The sequence below is a fragment of the Triturus cristatus genome, chromosome 10, assembly GCF_964204655.1.
Source record: "Triturus cristatus chromosome 10, aTriCri1.1, whole genome shotgun sequence".
NCBI lineage: Eukaryota > Metazoa > Chordata > Amphibia > Caudata > Salamandridae > Triturus > Triturus cristatus.
In genome coordinates, this window is record NC_140593.1 from 745,466,560 (window position 1) to 745,488,284 (window position 21,725).

Genomic DNA, 21,725 nt, shown 5'->3' on the forward strand with positions numbered 1-21,725 from the left:
AATTAAGTCTCGGTACTACAGAATGGTTTCCGTAGAGGACTACGTACAGTGGACCAAGGACTAAACCTAAGACTGATATGGGGAAAATATATACAAGCTAAACGCGGGAATCTCTTCCTATGTTTTGTCGACCTGAGCTCGGCTTTTGATTGCGTAAGTCACCGGAAACTTTGGAGTATCCTAGAGTCCATGGGAGTGGAAATCCCACTTATCAATTTCCTTCGCCAGTTATATCAAGATGCACAGGCAAGCATCTGCTATGGAAGTGCAGATGAGTGTAGTCCAAATTTCCCTGTCAAGAAGGGGGTACGGTAGGGGTGTGTGCTCATCCCCTTCCTTTTTACCTTGTATATAAATGACCTAGGTGCAACACTATCCAGGGAATGTCAGGACTTACCCTGCATTGGTAAACGGGAAATTGGAGCATTATTATATGCGGATGATGCTGTACTTTTATCCCGCACGCAAATTGGCCTGCAAAAAAGTGACACGAGTTTTGTAACTTACATGTCCACTCTAGCTCTTAATGTAAATATTACAAAAACGTTTGTCATGAAATGTAGTAAGCCTAGTGTAAAGTGTCGGGATATTCTCATTGATAACAAGAAAGTAAAATTGGTCAATTATTTTGCATATCTAGGAATTGTTTTTGATAAAGGGGGTTCATGGGCAAATGCTATTAGATCGAGAAAACTGCTATTTGCTAAAGCCACAGGAGCTGTGGTAAATTTTGCTAGGAAGTTAGGAAAGCATCCGATTGCCGAATTGCTAACAATTTAGAATGGCGAATGCATTTCAACTGCTAACAATTCATAATGGCAAATGCATTTCAACCGCCATGTATGGAGCCTGAATTTGGGGAGATGTAAATGTAGAATCGTTGCAGATGGTTGAGATCAAGTTTTTAAGATATCTTTTAGCAGCCCCAAAAAGTACAGCTACGTACCTTGCTCATGGCGAACTGGGAATGTCATATCTGTCTGACTTAATTAAAATGCAGCCGGTCCATTTATGGCACAAGATATGGCACAAGATATGGACGAGCACAGCTGCAAGCCTTAATCGGGACGTTATAGATGATTGCCTGAATTTACAGCGGGTATCGTGCATCCCATGGCTCAATTATGTTAAACATTTTGCTGCTGACCTGGGATGCCCTGAATACTTTTCTAACCCTGTTAGCATTTCTACCATCCAAAGGCAAGAACTAAAGATTGCTTGTATGAATTTTTGGGAGAAGACAAGATTTTCCCTTAATAATAATAAATTGACTGTCAGAGGGAATCAAATGCTCCTGATACAACCGGTGATACAACCATACTTATTAAATGTAAAGGGGAGTTACGACACGTTTACGCCTAGGTAACTTCCATAATATGGTTACATTTCTGAATATGAATGTTGAGAGAGACAGTCAGCAACTTTGTTCTCTGCCCACATATTTTAACGGTTTGTGATCAGAATGGACAAAAAACAAGCTACCCCAGAGAAATTTTTCAAGTTCTTGATAGCCCAGAAAAGCTTCTTTCTCGATCACAGAGTATTGTACCTCTGGACCAACAAGCGCACAGGAAAGAAACATGATGGTTACTTCCTTACTGTCTCTTACTTGCTTAAGGACGGCACCCAAATCCTTTGAACTGGCATCAGTAATTAGAATCGAGCTTGAATGAGTGTCAAAGCTCTGAAGGGAGGGAGCAGAACCTAGGGCCTTCTTGACAGCCCCAAACTTCAATTGGCATTGAGGAGACCAAGAGAATTTCACTCCCTTTTTTAGGAAGAATCTTAACGTGAAGGTGTGACACACGAACTGTGAAACAAATTTATTATGGTACTCCGCCATCCCTAAAAAAGTGACTAGGTCATCTCTGGATTGAGGAACAGGGAGCTCCTCAATTGTTTTCACAAGGCGATCCCTAAGCTTAACTCCTCCAGTTAATCTGTGGCCCAGGTAATCGATTTCTGAGAGGTTAAACTTGCATTTGTTCTCACGCAAGGTTAAGCCTCTCGCGCTAAATCTCTCGAGAACGGCCTTAAGCCTTTCATCATGTTCTTATTGAGATGAGCCATGAACCAGAACATCGTCCTGAAATATCTTAACCCCCTCCATGCCATCCAACACGTCTTCCATGACTCTTTGAAATACGGAGGCTGCGGAGTTCAAGCCAAAGAGAAGACAGGTGAATTTGAAAGTTCCGAAAGGGGTTATAAAGGCTGTCAAGTTCATGGACTCATCACCAATTTTGACCTGATAAGCCGCTTTAAGATCCAGAGTGGAGAAAACTCGGGCATCTTTTAAATTGGGCCAGCATCACTGTGATGTTGGGAAGAGGGTCACTATCTGAGACAACTGCCCGGTTGAGGACACGGAGGTCCACACACAATCTCACTTCTCCAGAGGCTTTGCGTGCAAGGACAACTGGAGCCAACCACTCACTCGCTTCGGTCTCAACAATGATCCCTTCTTTCCTTAACTTCTCGAGTTCAGAGTGCATAGGTTCCCTCATGGTCACCGGTACACTGCACACCTTACATGTCACGGGAACAGCATCAGGTTTGAGTGTGATGCTGTGTGTGTATCCCGAGAGGCACCCTAACCTCTCACTGAAAATGCTTTTAAATTCAGTGCCTAAATTTCAGCTTTAATCAACCTCACTTAAAACAACATTCAAAGTAACCAAATGTGAAGAGATGTCTCTGAGAATAATGCAGGGATAGCCACCAGGAACCAACGACACGCATAGATCAGCCTGGTGAAACCAGCTAATTATACTGTTGCCTCTGCAAGAGATACATATTTTCCCTGCAGTTAGTCTCCCTTTGACCACCATAAGCTAGTGGTTTAATGTCAGGTTTGTAAACTTTTACCTTCCCATTCAATTTCTATTCAAAGAACTCTTTCGGAATGAGAGATATCTTTGCCCCTGAGTCGAAAAGCATTTTAATATTACAATCATTCACCTGCACCTCATCAACGGGACCCTTACTCTTGTTCTGCCCTCATTGTGATAATACTTCTCCACAGTGCAACTCATCGTAATCAGAATCACTCTCATCCTCAAGAGAAACTTCCTTGGCACGTCTGTCCTTCTTGTTTTTTTTTTAGCTCTCCAAGCTTTAGCTAGGCGACCAATTTTCCCACAGTTGTGACACTTGAACGTGAGAACAGGACACGACTTGTCATTAGCAAGATGACCAAGCATGTCACATCGGTAGCACTTCCTCTTGGAATTTCCCTTGGGTTTGAGAATTGGAGAGGAATGAGCAAGTTCAAGCTGTCTCAAAGCAGGTTTCAACGAGGTCTTTGTCACAGCGTGCACCTTTTCTTCCAAAACACCATTTTCCTTCTTGATGACCTTGACACAGGCAAGGGAGTGTTCTATTCTCTTAGCTATGGATACCACCTCATCTAATTTTGTGTCATCCTTTTGCCATAGTTAATCAAGTTTTTTTTAGGCAAATCTCAAATTCATTGAGGCTATCAGACTCACTTTCACCCAACTCAGGAACATGTTTTAACACCTCCTGTCCTTCAGAACCCAGACAGTGTAGTAGTAGTGCCGATTTTCTCTCAGCGCTTAGTGATACCCCACACACCCTTGCGTAGTTAAGGAAAACTTTTTCCATTTCGGCCAACGTATAACAGAATCACCAGGGTTAGAGAGAAAAAACAGAGGGGGGAGTAACATTCTGCATTTCAAATAGGTGTGCAGAGAAGCCAAATTATTAAAATTAATACAATTGTCACGGAAGTAGGTGTGTTTGTCACCTTAACAACAATTACACTTCTCAACAAGAGGTGTGCTTGTCACCGTAGAGACGATGAATAATTGTAAAGTCATCAGAGAAACTGGTGAGCTTGTCACCGAAGAAGTAATCCGACAAACAGGTGTGCTTGTCACCGAAGTAATAATGATGAGCCGTAAATCGACAAGCAGGTGTGCTTGTAACCGTCGTAGTAAGTGCGTTGCCAGGCAAACTGGGAGAACTCCAGGAAGAGATCTGGTTGCCGAGATCAGGTTTCCTAGCAACGGCGACAAAGCTCCGCGTCAATACAGTGAGCGGTGTAGCGTGTCACGTAGCTTGTGCAGCTCTTAGCTTGTGCGGCTCCAAGGGCATGACATCGTAGAGGAAATGGAGGCGCTTGAGAGAACGGAGACAGCAGACGGCGCGCGCAGGTAACGATGCGTGTTTGAATGATGCTCGGCCTTTCTTTAAGTCTCAGAGTGGGTGGACAACCAAAAGAGACAGTGGTTTAGATGGCCTATTAGAAATAAAAGATTTGTGTGCGCGGAAAATGCAGGGTTCCTGGGTGTCTAGTGCAATGCTAGGGAAAAGCGAGCAAAGTGTTTTGGGAGCGCAGTGAAACACTCAGGAGCAAAGTGATGAGCTGCTCGGAACAGAGACACTTCACAGGCTTGTTTCCGGCACAGCGCGTACAGTACCTTATGTTTCAGTAAGAAACTCAACTGTGTTAGGACGTTTGCTGTTGAAGTAGAACTCGTCTTGAGGAAGAGAAGTCTTTATCTTCTTTGGGTCTGTTGTTCGTCGCCAGTGTGAAGAAGTACAGACGCACGGTGGAAGTAGGGATAATCTTCTTTATTGCAAGCTGCACATACAACAACATCCTAGCCACTGGGCACCCAAGCAACAATTGACTCTTGAACACTTAACAACGGAGCCTCAAGGACCAACATTCTAGAGTACATAAGAGTTCTGCATGTCAGACAATTACCACAGGTACCTTCCTCAACCCGCTCAATGTAGGAAAAATTCTGCCTTTACTCAGGAAACATAACCCAGATTCAGAAGACTTCCAAACAACTAAACTGTTACCAATATAATGTTCCTGAGCCAAACCATCAAAAGGTATTTTCCTCCTAGACCACAGTACAGATTAAGACCAATTCAGCAAAAGGATAGCCACCATCCTAATGGACACAGATTCACTCTAGATCACTGACAACAGTGAGCCATGTGTCCACTTTAGGCTGGATCTCTCTGATCCTCACAACACCAGCTATTGTTAAATCCTACTCAACAACCTGTCTCAGAGAATGTGCTTTGGTGACATTATCCTATAGTTATTCAAATCTAAAGCTCTTGGCATGGTCTACCCATGAAAACAATCCCAGCATACTTCGTTTGATAATAGGATTCCTACCAGAGATCAGCTGCAGCACTCGGTTTCCATCAATAGACTGTACTCCGCTCAGGGTGAGTGTGGAGATTGCTGGATGAGCTGCAAGAGATTGTAGGGAATCCTCTGAAATGCAGGTGTTGTCAATGTGGAGAGTATGTAGAGATTTAAGATTCTGAAGCGCAGACAAATCAATGACCTACAAGATAGAAAGAGATTAGAACTCAAAACAGACCAACAAAATGAAACTTGGAGCATGATTATCGCAGAAAACGTAACAAGCAACACAAGCAAGAAACTACGTGTTGCACAAGAGGGAGAGAGAAGAGGAGAGGAGAGGAGTTGGCCTAAAGGCTAGGGCGGTCGACCTCGAATATGGGGAACTGGGTTCGAGTCTTGGCAATGACGCTAAACATCCTGAGATTTTGGGCAAATCACGTAATCTCCCCGTGCCTAACAAAAATGAATGGGTCCTCCTGTAAAGCAACTGGTGCTATGTAAAGTGCTCTGATACCCGATAGCAGTTCAAGTTCGCGCTATATAAAACTCCGTAAAAAAATGTTTGAAAATTAAAAAGAAGTATAGCATCTTCAGAAAGGGGAAATTGAAAAAAAAACATGTGCCAAAAGCAATAACATCTAATAAAAAAGTGCGAGGACATGCCACTGTGGTCACAAATCCACCCAAAAATAGTGCCGTGAAAAAGCCTGGCAAAGTAACATACCTCTCAATTTCCCTGCTGTCTATTGTAGAAATATAAGACATTCTTTAAATCATACAGGAGTTTGGATATTCACAAGTGTTAAAATAAGAGTTGAAACCAGTAAATTACTCCAATCAGAACATTGAAACCACGAAAAAGTTTGTTATCCCAGTTTCAACAAGGTTAATGTGAACACCTTGGTAGACCCTAACCACAAGTCACCGTGACCTAACAAAATTAAGTCATGAATGGGACATGTGGATTTGTATCTTCCGAAAAAGTACTTCACACTACTGGAAATTTCCGTTTAGAGTCGTGAAGGTAGAGGAAACAGAAACACAATGTACAAACTTAAGTTGCCTTGGATAAATGCCACAGCTTGATAGATAGATTGCGAACAGACACAACGGAGTGTATCATGCACAGTTTCAGTTTCAAATGAAATACTTGGCACATTTGTGGTTGCTCGGGAATCCTGCATTAAGAGACGCACCAAATAGATGCAACCTAGACCTCACCAACAATACCAATGCCCTCACACACAGAATATCACAGCCAAACATGCAGAATTTAAATTTCCAGAGGATGATTTTGCACCATTTTACATGCTTGCGAACACTGAATGGAAAAGACACATGCATTAGACATTTATTATGTCCACCATCAATACAAATCAAACCTCCCCTCCCCAACACATACACCAATTTAACTTAGCACCACTGAAACAACTGATGTAGAACGCATAGTGGAAAACGAAAAAACAATGTGATACATATGCAGATTATATTTTCAACTAAGTACTTGGCACCGCTTCACTAAACTGAAAAACACACAATCAAAAAAACACATGCACACAGAATAAGAACACCCGGCCATCAATACAAATCCCCAACGGAACTGAGACATAACTACACACAAAAAATATACAATACACAACCCCATTGTCAATACAAATCCCTCACCCGCAACACCACAGTCAAACATGAAATTTAGATTTGCACAAAACGGCTTCATTGTTTGTATTTGTGACATGCCTCATTTGCAAACCATTGACAAATAACATACACATGGCGGACACCAACATAAAACGTTTGCATGGTCAAATGCCACACCATGGGAGAATATAAACAGACATAGTTGAACATTTGCTGATTATATTCTCAACAAAACGCTAAGCATCATTTTCGTAGTAGGCAAACACTTCATTGAATAGAAATATACACACAAAACAGTAGAGCTTATGCAGATTTAATTTTCAAAGATCATAGCATCATTGTTGTTTTTCACAAACAATTCACAAAACAAGCACATATACAAAGACACACACAAAGTACACAAAAGACACAATACACACCCCCATCCCCGACACACCACATATTTTCACATGCTTGTGAACAATGAACACCAAATAAACAAAACAGACATAAAATAAAACCTGAAGTAAATTAAATCTAGAGAAACGACGTAGACGAAATGAGTTTGGAGGTCCAAAAGAACCACCAAGTGTTTTCGGATCAGGGCAGAAGCTTTATTGGGAAGAGAGGTTAAGAAAACGTCTTCTTCTCTCACTAGTGTCACAATTCATCGGACGTAAGAAACAATGTTTGAAAATATTTTCCCGCATGTCGCCATCTTTAGTATCTGAGCAGAGCCTAGCTGGACAGATGTTAAAGACCACAGACACACTGACACAGCTAGTGTTGGTCAAAGAAGAACACTTTCCTCCCTATGCACTTGCAACAGATGAACAAGGTACTTACCTTTGATAACGCTCTTTTTCGTGGCTTCTCTAGATAAGCACAGATTCCTCACCTTTTGAATCCTCCCAGGTGCCAGAACACATTCAGACAAACTTTCTCTTATACCTCCTGAGTGCTGATAGGTAGCACCAGGGCCGGACTGGGAACTAAAAGCAGCCCTGGCAAGTTTTGCCAGACCAGCCCCTGTCCGGCATGTAGCGAGCGAGCCCGACCACCACTAGGGAAGTTTGGGAGGGTTCTTCCCCCCCCCAAGAAAAGTTTGGAAAAAGACAGACCAAAATGGTGGATTTTACAGCACATTTTTCATTAAAAAGCACATGGAGGGAGACCCCGCATCAGGCCACCTCGCTCTCACAAGCTGGCCTGGCTGCATAGCTCGTAATGCAGTAGGTTTTGCCTTTTCTAAGAATTTTAAAAAACGTGCTGCTATGAACTAATTTAAAGGGAGTCAATGTATAGACCTCAGAAGGCTTAATGGCTGACGGGGTGAAATCCCAAAACCAGTCCTAGGATGCTTTGTTTCTGGTCCAGGGATGGACCTGGCTTGGCAGTTCGGGCTGGACTGTTCCCATGAGGCACAGGGTCAAGACTGATATGCATATGGCCAGGTCTCGAATGGGGTGGCATGGTGAGCAAAAGAACGATGGATTTAACCCAGATCTCTTGACTGGGGGTGAATGTTTTGATTTGTTCTGCATTCCCTCCATCAATTGTGTGTCTTTTACTTTCTTGCCCTAAGTGCGCCAGGTATGCCCAGATGTGGGTCCTGGGTTCACTGTGCCACTGGAATCAAGCTATCCTGGCTGAAAAGGTGTGAAACCCCGAAACCGGTCCTAGGATGCTTGTTTCCGGTCCAGGGAGGACCTGGCTTGGCAGTTCGGGCTGGACTGGGCACAGGGTCAAGACTGATTTGAATATGGCCAGGTCTAAACTGGGGTAGCATGGTGAGCAAAAGAATGTTGGATTTAACCCAGATCTCTTGACTGGGGGTGAATGTTTTGATTTTTACTGCATTCCGTCCATCAATTGTGTGTCTTTTGGTTTCTAGAAAAAAGACTGCATTTCCAAACTAATTGTAACTAACATTTGAGAGATAAATCATGAGTTATTGAGGGACTTACTACTAATATTATTACATTGGTGCCAAGAGCATTGAAGCTACAGCTGATTCGTGTTACCAATGTAGAGGCATTTCACATTGACAAAACCTTTTTTACATTACAGCTGCCCCTGTGTCAGCTATACTGAAGTGATCAATGCTAGTAATCTTACATAGTGTGGCCACTAATTTAATTGTGTCTGATGTGTTTACTGTTACAACACTAAACATATTAGTAGCTCGGCATAATGCTCATTAAACATAAGTAGCTCTTCTTACAGAAAAGGTTGGAGAGCTCTGCTATAACGTCTAGAAAACTTTAGTATGGCACCCAATGTTTGCTTGTCAAAAAGAAGTCAAGTCAAATACAAAGGGTACCGTTTTGGCCTTTTTACATTCATCAATGGGGACCTCTCCAGAATCTGAGAACTTTGTGTTGAAATGCATACAGCTTTTGCCAATAAGAAGCAAGAGGGTGATGGAGGGGGTGTAGTGTTCATTACTGTGTTGGAAGAGTGTCAGCAAGACGGACTCCTAAAGTGGATAATTAAAAAGAATTTTGTCATGCATCATGGCCGACTGATGTTCTTCCTTGACATCAGCCCAACCATCACGATGAAGCACCATGTAAAAACATAGGAAAAACTCTCACCATGGCACTCCAGGCTAGAATTTAGCTTCTAGCATAAGAGTTGCGATGGTTGAGAAAGTGTCTTGTTCAGGGTGAAGCAGCTGCACCATACCTAAACTCTCTTAAGACATAAAATACTGGACTCTTCTGACTAGTTAATAAGCTTTATTGGGGGTGTACTGTTGTATTTGGGCTGTGTGAGAGGTTTTCATTATATCCATTTTGCAATTTCATGTATAACACCTCTTCCTGCAGGAATGTTCTAACTTTAGTCTTCTGCCTTTCAAGACAATTTCTTCTGTTTTCTCTGTAGTCCTCTGTTTTCTCTGTAGGATTCCAAGGATATGTGTAAATCACTACTTGTGATGTGTCCTAGTGTAAAGCAGTTAGGAGTGGTGACTGATATTATGATTAAACTAATAAAGATAGTTATAAAAAATAAATTGAAGCAATGTTAAACAATTAAGTAAAAATGACTGTTTTAAGTTTAAGAAAACACTTTTTTTCCAACATGCACTCTAGCAAAATATTTTTCATCCCATTTTGTGAATAAAGTTGAAGTTCTTAAGACACAGAGCACCAAGGCAATGGGACAAGTCAGGAACAAATCCCTTAACACTTCTAGTTCTTCTCGCATTGCAAGATACCTATGCATCAGTCGCAACTTCTTCTGGAAAGTGGAAAGCTAGCTTTCATTTAGATATGCACTGCTCAAAGGATTCTAAAATCCATCTTGTTTCGGATTCCATTTTGTGACACTATAGGAACCTTACAGAACATACAAAGGCCTGCTGGCCTTTAGTTAAACTTGCTTTGCTCTCACTGTAACCACAAGGCCTTGAGAAATGACAGAGTCACAAAAGTACATGACAAACTGTTGCTAAGCTTTGCCTACTGATTGCATAGGTCAATGCCCATGTATAATACACAAAGAAAACTATGAGTCTAGTAACGTTAGAGACCTACAATGGTGTGATGGTAATGCTAAGTGAGGTGAAAATGTGAGTTCGTATGTGTATGAATATGGTTCCCATCATCCACATGACGTGGTTGGCTTCATCATCTGGGAAACCAGTACTTAATTGAGAACCATCTTCTACTTGGAAATTGTAGATATTGGTCTCATAAGAGTCCCAGACCTCTTGGTGGTATCGTGTTTAGATGGTGATGAAGGAAATATGTTTTAGTAGTAGTTGTTGAGGATGATGACTGCAGTGCAAAAGAAGAGTGCTAGTGAGCAAGTGCTGTTTAAAAATTGTCTATCAAGGCACAAAATAAACTTTATTAGAACGCTACCTTGATGGCAATGATTAAAAACAGTGCTACAACAGTTTCAACAAATAACTGTGATGGAAATGGTCTACATGTTTCATCTGTCGGATATGATTAATCCTAGCTTTCGTCAGGACCAATTAAGCTACTGCATAAGTAATTAGTTCCAGAGTAACCAGAAATAAGTAATTAGTGCCAGAATAACTAAAAAAGTTTGAAATACAACCTGAACCCAATTTATGGGCCAAGAGGATCCGTGGGGAGTAGTTTTATTTCATTGACCTGCACGGATAAAGACAAAATAAACACACAACAACAAAGCATAACCATTGATATCATGATTATGTGAGGTCAAAAACAATGCATCCAGAGAGAAATATCAAGTATGCTAATACTCTTGATGTATCTTCGACAACTATAAGTTTGTCCTAATTAATACAATTGTTAAATAAGTTCGCAGCACTTACCCAATTAGTAGTGGGTGTGCGCCTCACCTCACCTGGCAACTGCTCAGGTTATGGAGGCACCGCTCTGTAAAAATAATAAGAGGGTTCAACATTGTCTACCCCTTTTAGTGGGTTATTACGTAGAAAAACTGTCATAAGCACCGCATGAAGTTAAAACCATGCCGGGAAATCACCGTAAGCCTTCCGATTACGAAACAGTAAGTTTGAAATGACATTCGTATAACCTCCAGTTATATCAGATAGGTGAACTGTCAAATAGAGTGAGTACATGCGCTACACAAACTGTTGGATGAATGTATTCCAATACGTTAGAAATGCTCATTATCTCACCCGTTTGTCGTCAGACAGGAAAAGGAAAAGTATTTCGTTCTCAGGTCATGATCCGAACTAAGCAAAATAGTAAAGTAAAGTGATGGTGATTGCGCTCACCTATCCGTCGGTACCTCTTGCCGATGCTGAGCTCGAAGGGGAGGTAACCGGCGTGTTGAGAGCTCCTGGTATAAGTGAAGAGTGGTCTAGGTTGCCCGGGAAACCAAGTGTGCGTCGGTTTTCGGGCTCAGATCGATTGCGTCACGCCTTAACCTTAAAGACTCTGGGAACTGTAGTCTCCTTAAGGAGAAAGAGGACTACAGAACGGGTTGCGTAATCTATCATACCTAGATCTGCTTGAAAAAGAGGCAATCTTGATCCTCGTTCATTGGGTTTTATAGCGAGAGGGGTTTAAGCTGTATATTGTTCTTTGCCCCAGTATGTAATGTCCTTAATAGACTGGCGGTTTAGTCTTTATTCATCACGTTGTTGCGTGTGATATGGAATTCGTAACTAGTAAGTGACAGTAAATAGAGGTCACGAAACAACATTCCTAGGGTAAGAAGCCAGTTGGTATCCAGCTCGACATGTAATGATACAGGCTGTCAACATACATGAATATAAAGGGTGAAATCATGTAGTTTTTAAATCGAAGACCACGGAATATCGTCATTTAGTCCATAGCAGTCACTTTTGAGTTTGAACACCCATTTCTGTTCCTTAAGAAAAGGAACCTGGTGACATTTGTGACATGCGGGGGAATAAATGGTTGTTCCAAAATAAGCCATTTTAGATCTTCTGGCTTATGATTTAGTGTCAAAAAATGATTGGTCATTCTGGTCGCTTGTTTTTTGCGCCTAATGGTGCTCTTATGTTCACTGATTCTTACTTTAATTTTTCGTGTGGTCATCCCCACATATTTCAGTGAACAAGGACATGTAATCAGATAGATGACTTTCTCTGAATTACAGTTGGTGTGTTTGCGCAGAATCCAAGGTTTTGAGGAACCAATATCTACCGATTTGGTAGGTGCTGTCTGTGGGCATACCGAGCAGGAACCGCAAGGGTAATGACCTTGTACCGGTGGTAGGTCCCACAGTGTTGGTACTATTGTGCTGGCTTTCATTTTAGGTCTAGTGTGTATAAGATTGTCCCTTAGGCTGGTCCCTCTCTTAAAAAAGAGAAGAGGGGAAGGGGAATCTTCTCATCGCCCAGATTCAGAATGCGCCAATGTTTGCGTACCATTTTCTGCACACTATTAGATAGTGTGCTAAAGGTATTCACAAATGTCAGTCTCGTTAGTGGTGGTTTTGGTGTAGGGGGCGCGAGGAGAGCGTCTCTGTTATTGTTGGACGCCCTTTTGCGAGCTTGTCTGACCAAATGAGTAGGGTAATTTCTCGCTTTAAGTTGTTTAGATAAATCTTTAGCGTGTATTTCAAAGGTCTCTTTAGTGGAACAGTTCCTACGAATGCGTAAGAACTGTCCGACTGGTAAATTCTGTCTGAGAGACTTGGGGTGGTGACTTTGGAAACTGAGGAGAGAGTTTTTTGCCTGAGGTTTCTTATAAAGTTCACTCCCAAGGGTTCTATGTGTAGGGTAGATGACAATATCAAGGAAGGGCAATTTAGATTTGTCATGTGTCACTGTGAACCTCAGAAAATTATTTTGAGAATTGAGCCAGGCACGGAAATCTAGTAGAGTGGTGACGTTCCCATGCCACACTACCAGGATGTCGTCAATGTACCTCTTCCAAATGACAATCCTGTCACGAAAGGGGTTGGTATCGTTAAGTACAGTATTCTGTTCAAAAAGATGAACATAGAGATTCGCCAGGCTGGGCGCAAAAATGCTGCCCATCGATGTTCCTGAGGTTTGGAGGTAGATGGTATCCTCAAACCTGAAAAAATTCTCCTTCATTGCCAATCTGGCGCATTCCATGCATGTGTAGAGTGATTCGACATCGAAGCTTACCAGCATGTCGAATCACTCTACACATGCATTCCTCAAGAGGAGACATTAGAAGCCATAAGAGGCCTTCTAGACACTAAGGATCTTGTCACGATAACACCTATAAACTTCATCATGGAATGCGCCAGATTGGCAATGAAGGAGAATTTTTTCAGGTTTGAGGATACCATCTACCTCCAAACCTCAGGAACATCGATGGGCAGCATTTTTGCGCCCAGCCTGGCGAAGCTCTATGTTCATCTTTTTGAACAGAATACTGTACTTAACGATACCAACCCCTTCCGTGACAGGATTGTCATTTGGAAGAGGTACATTGACGACATCCTGGTAGTGTGGCATGGGAACGTCACCACTCTACTAGATTTCCATGCCTGGCTCAATTCTCAAAATAGTTTTCTGAGGTTCACAGTGACACATGACAAATCTAAATTGCCCTTCCTTGATATTGTCATCTACCCTACACATGGAACCCTTGGGAGTGAACTTTATAAGAAACCTCAGACAAAATCTCTCTCCTCAGTTTCCAAAGTCACCACCCCAAGTCTCTCAGACAGAATTTACCAGTCGGACAGTTCTTACGCATTCGTAGGAACTGTTCCACTAAAGAGACCTTTGAAATACACGCTAAAGATTTATCTAAACAACTTAAAGCGAGAAATTACCCTACTCATTTGGTCAGACAAGCTCGCAAAAGGGCGTCCAACAATAACAGAGACGCTCTCCTCGCGCCCCCTACACCAAAACCACCACTAACGAGACTGACATTTGTGAATACCTTTAGCACACTATCTAATAGTGTGCAGAAAATGGTACGCAAACATTGGCGCATTCTGAATCTGGGCGATGAGAATATTCCCCTTCCCCTCTTCTCTTTTAAGAGAGGGACCAGCCTAAGGGACAATCTTATACACACTAGAACTAAAATGAAAGCCAGCACAAAAGTACCAACACTGTGGGACCTACCACCGGTACAAGGTCATTACCCTTGCGGTTCCTGCTCGGTATGCCCACAGACAGCACCTACCAAATCGGTAGATATTGGTTCCTCAAAACCTTGGATTCTGCGCAAACACACCAACTGTAATTCAGAGAAAGTCATCTATCTGATTACATGTCCTTGTTCACTGAAATATGTGGGGATGACCACACGAAAAATTAAAGTAAGAATCAGTGAACATAAGAGCACCATTAGGCGCAAAAAACAAGCGACCAGAATGACCAATCATTTTTTGACACTAAATCATAAGCCAGAAGATCTAAAATGGCTTATTTTGGAACAACCATTTATTCCCCCGCATGTCACAAATGTCACCAGGTTCCTTTTTCTTAAGGAACAGAAATGGGTGTTCAAACTCAAAAGTGACTGCTATGGACTAAATGACGATATTCCGTGGTCTTCGATTTAGAAACTACATGATTTCACCCTTTATATTCATGTATGTTGACAGCCTGTATCATTACATGTCGAGCTAGATACCAACTGGCTTCTTACCCTAGGAATGTTGTTTCGTGACCTCTATTTACTGTCACTTACTAGTTACGAATTCCATATCACACGCAACAACGTGATGAATAAAGACTAAACCGCCAGTCTATTAAGGACATTACATACTGGGGCAAAGAACAATATACAGCTTAAACCCCTCTCGCTATAAAACCCAATGAACGAGGATCAAGATTGCCTCTTTTTCAAGCAGATCTAGGTATGATAGATTACGCAACCCGTTCTGTAGTCCTCTTTCTCCTTAAGGAGACTACAGTTCCCAGAGTCTTCAAGGTTACGGCGTGACGCAATCGATCTGAGCCCGAAAACCGCCGCACACTTGGTTTCCCGGGCAACCTAGACCACTCTTCACTTATACCAGGAGCTCTCAACACGCCGGTTACCTCCCCTTCGAGCTCAGCATCGGCAAGAGGTACCGACGGATAGGTGAGCGCAATCACCATCACTTTACTTTACTATTTTGCTTAGTTCGGATCATGACCTGAGAACGAAATACTTTTCCTTTTCCTGTCTGACGACAAACGGGTGAGATAATGAGCATTTCTAACGTATTGGAATACATTCATCCAACAGTTTGTGTAGCGCATGTACTCACTCTATTTGACAGTTCACCTATCTGATATAACTGGAGGTTATACGAATGTCATTTCGAACTTACTGTTTCGTAATCGGAAGGCTTACGGTGATTTCCCGGCATGGTTTTAACTTCATGCGGTGCTTATGACAGTTTTTCTACGTAATAACCCACTAAAAGGGGTAGACAATGTTGAACCCTCTTATTATTTTTACAGAGCGGTGCCTCCATAACCTGAGCAGTTGCCAGGTGAGGTGAGGCGCACACCCACTACTAATTGGGTAAGTGCTGCGAACTTATTTAACAATTGTATTAATTAGGACAAACTTATAGTTGTCTAAGATACATCAAGAGTTTTAGCATACTTGATATTTCTCTCTGGATGCATTGTTTTTGACCTCACATAATCATGATATCAATGGTTATGCTTTGTTGTTGTGTGTTTATTTTGTCTTTATCCGTGCAGGTCAATGAAATAAAACTACTCCCCACGGATCCTCTTGGCCCATAAATTGGGTTCAGGTTGTATTTCAAACTTTTTTTAGTTATTCTGGCACTAATTACTTATTTCTGGTTACTCTGGCACTAATTACTTATGCAGTAGCTTAATTGGTCCTGACGAAAGCTAGGATTAATCATATCCGACAGCTGAAACATGTAGACCATTTCCATCACAGTTATTTGTTGAAACTGTTGTAGCACTGTTTTTAATCATTGCCATCAAGGTAGCGTTCTAATAAAGTTTATTTTGTGCATTGATAGACAATTTTTAAACAGCACTTGCTCACTAGCACTCTTCTTTTGCACTGCAGTCATCATCCTCAACAACTACTACTAAAACATCTTTCCTTCATCACCATCTAAACACGATACCACCAAGAGGTCTGGGACTCTTATGAGACCAATATCTACAATTTCCAAGTAGAAGATGGTTCTCAATTAAGTACTGGTTTCCCAGATGATGAAGCCAACCACGTCATGTGGATGATGGGAACCATATTCATACACATACGAACTCACATTTTCACCTCACTTAGCATTACCATCACACCATTGTAGGTCTCTAACGTTACTAGACTCATAGTTTTCTTTGTGTATTATATTATTGATTTGGGGATTTCAAAACTATTAGAGTCTTTAAACTTCATCCCTTGGACCCCTACTCTTTTTTGAGATACTTTAATATAGTCAATGCCCATGTATGCCAAATGGTTGATTCTAATAAATGATTGGATAAGTGCTTGGAAATCTCTATCCTTTCACAGAGCACATAGCCCTTATTGGTTGTGTATATTTGTGCAACATGGATTGCAACTTAAAAAAACCTCATACAAACTGAACCATTTCGAGCAAGTCCAGAATGGCCCTTCGCTCCTTGCAGCTGTGATTATAAAGTTACACTTTGAATTTCACTGGCTGTGTGTTTATTAGTTTTCCGGCTTCCGCAGACGTGGTGGAGAATGCAAGAATGGTTCCCGCTACCACCATCCGTCATATGAATAGTTAAAAAAAAATTAATGAATATTACTTTATATATATATATTTTTTTTTGTGTTTTTTTTTTGATTTTCAAAAACCTTTATTGTATCATCAATTCATACACTGCTATTCAGCCAACAACCCGGAGGCAGGCAGCATGGTGTCAATGCGGCGAGCCGCATGAGCGATTTCACATCGTATGTTAGAGTACAACACAAATAGTAACAGATTTGTGAACAATCCAACAATACCAACTTTGAGCGAGAGTCAGGGAGGAACCTGCCAACACGAAGGGCAAATATCCCAACTGCCCTCACTCTGCGACCTCGCACCATCAGAGCCGCACAAACACTAGTTCTCCCATCTCTGCTATACGCAGGTTCAGCTAACATGGCGCTCGTACCAGGCTGGCACCCTCCCGACTATCGCGCCCCACAAGACGGCCATCTCCGGTCGTCATCTCATCAACAGCCTTCCGACCAGTCAACTCAGTCATCTCCCTCCACTTCCGCTCCTGCAAGCCACTCCACCAACGGCTGCCACACATCAGCAGGTCGTGAACGCTGCGGCAGTTGGTCCCAGTAAGCAGTCAGTTGCTCCCTACAGTATACCGCTGATCCCACCCAGCCGGACGCCTTCGGGGGGGCTTTCTTCTTCCAATGTATCGCTATTTGGCGCTTGGCAAGCAATAATAAGAGGGCAGTGAGTTTACGTGAAGCCCTAGGTACATTCAGCACAAAGCCCAGGAGGGCCACAAGCGGGTCTGGTACCAATGCCACTCCCACTATCTTCCCTATAATGTTGAAAACCGTAACCCAAAATCTGTGTATTGGTCCACACGTCCAAACTAGGTGGTGGAACGTAGCCTCGCTCTCACCACATCTCCAACAGGTCGTATCGGGTATTACTTTATATTTAATGATCTATGGTCATGCATGAATCCCTAAGAAGCTAGTTTTAAATCATTAAATGTGTTTCACTTAGTGACTCATATCTGTAGGCCTTTTAACAGCTATTTCATTTTAGTCGTAACAATTAAAACATGCCTGATAAAAGGATCCGCAGTTTATCAGTTATTTTACCATAAGTACACATCTAACGTTGACGACCATCACATTAAACATTGCACACATCACATAAGCCGGCAACCCACGGAGGTGCAGGACTGCTAACGTTCATGTGTTAACTGTTTACCATATCTACAATAAGACCCTATTTCAATCGACCTGCAACTGAGTCACCCTACAGTTTATGCAATCATTATCACTGGTCTAAAAAAAGGGAAAGTTAAGGGGTTGTCTCCAGAAGTAATTGGATAACAAGCATTAAAAATGCAATAGGTCTCGCCTTTGATTAAGTAAAGCAATTTGCTTTGCTAATGGTATTGTATAGCAAAGCAAATGGCTTTAACTTGATAAAAGGCGAGACCTATTGCATTTTTAATGCTTGTTATATAAGAGATATGCCTGCACTGTAAGAAAGTCAAAGGTGCTGTTGGCCTGTTCCAGTATTTACACGAATAACAACTTAAATACCACTATTTGGTTTTATTTCTCTTATAGCGCAACTCATCCCAAAGCAGGGTGTTGGAGCGCTTTACATCGCGCGTACACATTATATAAGGTGTAGGATTCATATGTCCTTCATAATTCCCTGTGCTATGTCACACTCAGACCCCTGAACATGTCTCCTCGCGCACACCTGTTCCAGAAGAGGAGGGGGTCGGGCAAGGCAGGTGACGGTGCCAGACTGTCGGGGGTTTAGACTGCGGCATGGGGTTTGTGTGTGTGTGGTGGGGGGACGATGACATAAAGAGATCCAAAATTAATCGAGGGAAGTCGGAAGCTCAGCGGGTAAAGGGGGCAAGATGATGAAGGGGGGGTGCAAGGGAGTACAGTGATTCCGAAATGAAACAAGTGGACACAGCACCTCTGAGTGGGCGGATATGCAAAGGAGAGACTGGCAAACAAACACACAGGCCTGGCAACAACATGTAACCACAAACACGCACACACACCACACAAACTGTGAATGCTGCCAACACGCAGACTCCCACAACGAGAGACTGAAAACACACGATCTTAGACCCTCACAGCTCTGATAACACACAAGCACTCTGTAAGTACTAGTAATTTAGTGACTCCCACATCTGACTGACAACACACAGTCTAACAACCACCCACAGAGCTCTGGCAGCAGATAGACTCCCACATATTGAATTCTACTGAAACCTAGAGTCCCACACCTGGAACCTTAGTATCCCTCTCCCCATCCCAAAAGGAAATTCTGCATGTCTATTGAGAAGACAGCCCCCCCTAAATTAACTCGAAGGCCCCTCCACAGACCCTGCCCCACCTCACTCACTAACCATCCCTCATACACCCCCTTCGCGCACCCCCGTTTATGCATGGCCCGCTCTCCTCCGTCATTGTCTCACTGATATTATTAAACATATTAATATTACGGCACATACTGCTCATGCCTATTCATACCCGTCTATATATGTAGCTGTGCACATACACCTTCATACATATATTCACGTAAATGAATATACTGAGATCTTGTGTGAGGTTATTGTTTCTGAAGCAGAAACATCCACGGTTCTGGGATCCATAATACGTGGCAAACAGCGCATGCGTGTGAATTACAGACTTCAGCCTATAGGCACCTACGCCACTTGTTGCATATGCAACATAAAAACACCTCCAACATATACCTACACGTTATGGTCCAATAATGACGTCTACAGCATAAATCACATTCCCAATGGCTGCTATGGGAGGCCCACAGCCACACACTCCCTGCCTCTCCCCCCTTCAAAGCGTGCACCTATACGCCACAGCCTGTCCTCGGGGCACTTGCACCACAACACGGCGCTGCGTTGGCTACACACAACACTGCCGAGGCCTTTCCACGCGGTTCTTTTGTGGCACACACACGACGATGCCGAATAATTCAACTGCAATATCTTTTAATTCTGAGAATACGAGTTGTTGAAAAATTCTTCTAATATGAAATTGGGAGTTAAACATTAAAATATCATGGTGGGGGAGGGTCTCCACTCTCTCAGTCACACCACTTCCCCCTTCACATCACGTTCCCGTGCAGTTTTCATCTCTCCGTTACTTGCTTGCGTCATTTCTCCCCTACAACTTCTTTTCTGGAACCCGCCCATTGACATGTCTCACTTTTCACGACCTTCCTCCTGCTCGCAGTCTTTTCACTCTCACCTTTTGTCTCTACATCCTGACTCTTCCATTTCTTCTCCATCCTCTCTGTCTCCTGCACAAACACATCACTCTCACCTGGAAACACATTTCCTTTCCGTTATTTCGACAACTGTGCACCTCCTTCATATACTTTCCAACAGAATTGTATTTACAGCGTCCAAACATGGGGCCAGCACTCTGTGCACTCTACAGAGAGGCCAAGGATTGAATGTGCATGCAGTCTGAGCACCTTTATGATCTAGTGTCAGACACTGTGAAAAACTCTCTCTGCCTTCTGCCTAACTCCCCCACCCCCAGCCGTTCCACTCCGGAGCTCTCTGCGAGGATCAACCTTGAAGCACCTTGATCTCACCAAGACGCCTAGAGGTGACTCAGTTCACTATAAGCACTATACACAAGTCGAATGCTGCATAAAAAACTGCAGAAACACAGCATTTGGGATAAGGAAATACTCTCGGGGACTAGGGACACATACACCATGGAATAAACAGTGCGGGACTGGATTACTGAAATGGGTTGCATCTTAAGGATTTTAACATTCATTCTCAAGAAGAGATCTTTGCGTGAATGGTGTCCTAAAAGACTTCACTTCCCTTGTTTACACTTCTGTCCACTTCAGAAACTTGAAGCTTCTCCAGTACTTCACTAAATAAAAATGAAAATTATGGATGCTGCAGCATGTAAGGCAAAACAAACCGTGACGGCACAGCAACGTGCGCAGAGACACAGCAACGTGTGCAGAGACACAGCAACGGGCGCATAGACACCGCAACGGGCGCAGAGACACAGCAACATATCACTGCAATTTATACGCAGTCCAAGGAGCAGGAAGCAGCACGCCATCACTGCATAGAAAACTGTGCTTAGGGGACAGAAACATGACGAATTATCACCGCAAGGAAAAATGTGTTTCAGCACAACAGTCGGCAAAGCAACACTGCATGGCAAACCATGCTTCTGGGTGCACAGGTAAAAAAACACACAAATACATAACAAAGGACACCATAACCGGAAGGCAAAATGCTCCCCAAGGGACAGAGTTACAACACGCCAGGCACGGGACACAACCAACCACTGCTGGAAGGTAAGTGTGAAGGTATGAGGTTCTCACGCAAAGGGCACCAATGTTCTCGGCCAAGTTGGCATCATATATAACAAACAAGCGCTCGCCATTCCCGCTGTTTATATTTTGCATCACGCTTTCACTTTAAAGTGAAAGCAAGATACAAAAATAAACACGCGGTGCCATGTCTCCTTTTTTGTCCGGCACAATTAGAGAGCCGGACTGGCACGAGCAAGGCAGCGTGACGAAACTTTGTCACGACAGCCGTAATGCAGGCGAGCCAGTCCGGGTGGGCCGGAACAAAAAGCCAAAGGGAGGCAACCGAAAACCCTCATTTTCAATGATAAGCCAGCGTTTAACATAAATGCTGATGCTACCCAATGAAAATGAGGGGCGGGGCTTTGAGTCCCCTTCTTGAGACTGACTTCATGACTATAGCTCTCGCAGGCAAGGAGCGCATGCGCGCTCCAACGCCAGGCGAGACCTAAAAAGGGATGTTTTTGTGGGTGGGGGAAAACAGCTTACT

General features: G+C 42.8%; 1 protein-coding gene across 1 annotated transcript in view; it reads right to left on the reverse strand.

Annotated features, from left to right (window-relative positions):
• Positions 1-21,725, reverse strand: part of LOC146789944 (uncharacterized) — a 1,358,907-nt gene that overhangs the window by 190,229 nt on the left and 1,146,953 nt on the right. The window contains exon 13 of the mRNA XM_085628244.1: positions 5,165-5,339. Within this exon, the coding sequence (XP_085484370.1) occupies positions 5,165-5,339 (175 nt within the window). The remainder of the gene's footprint in view (positions 1-5,164; positions 5,340-21,725) is intronic.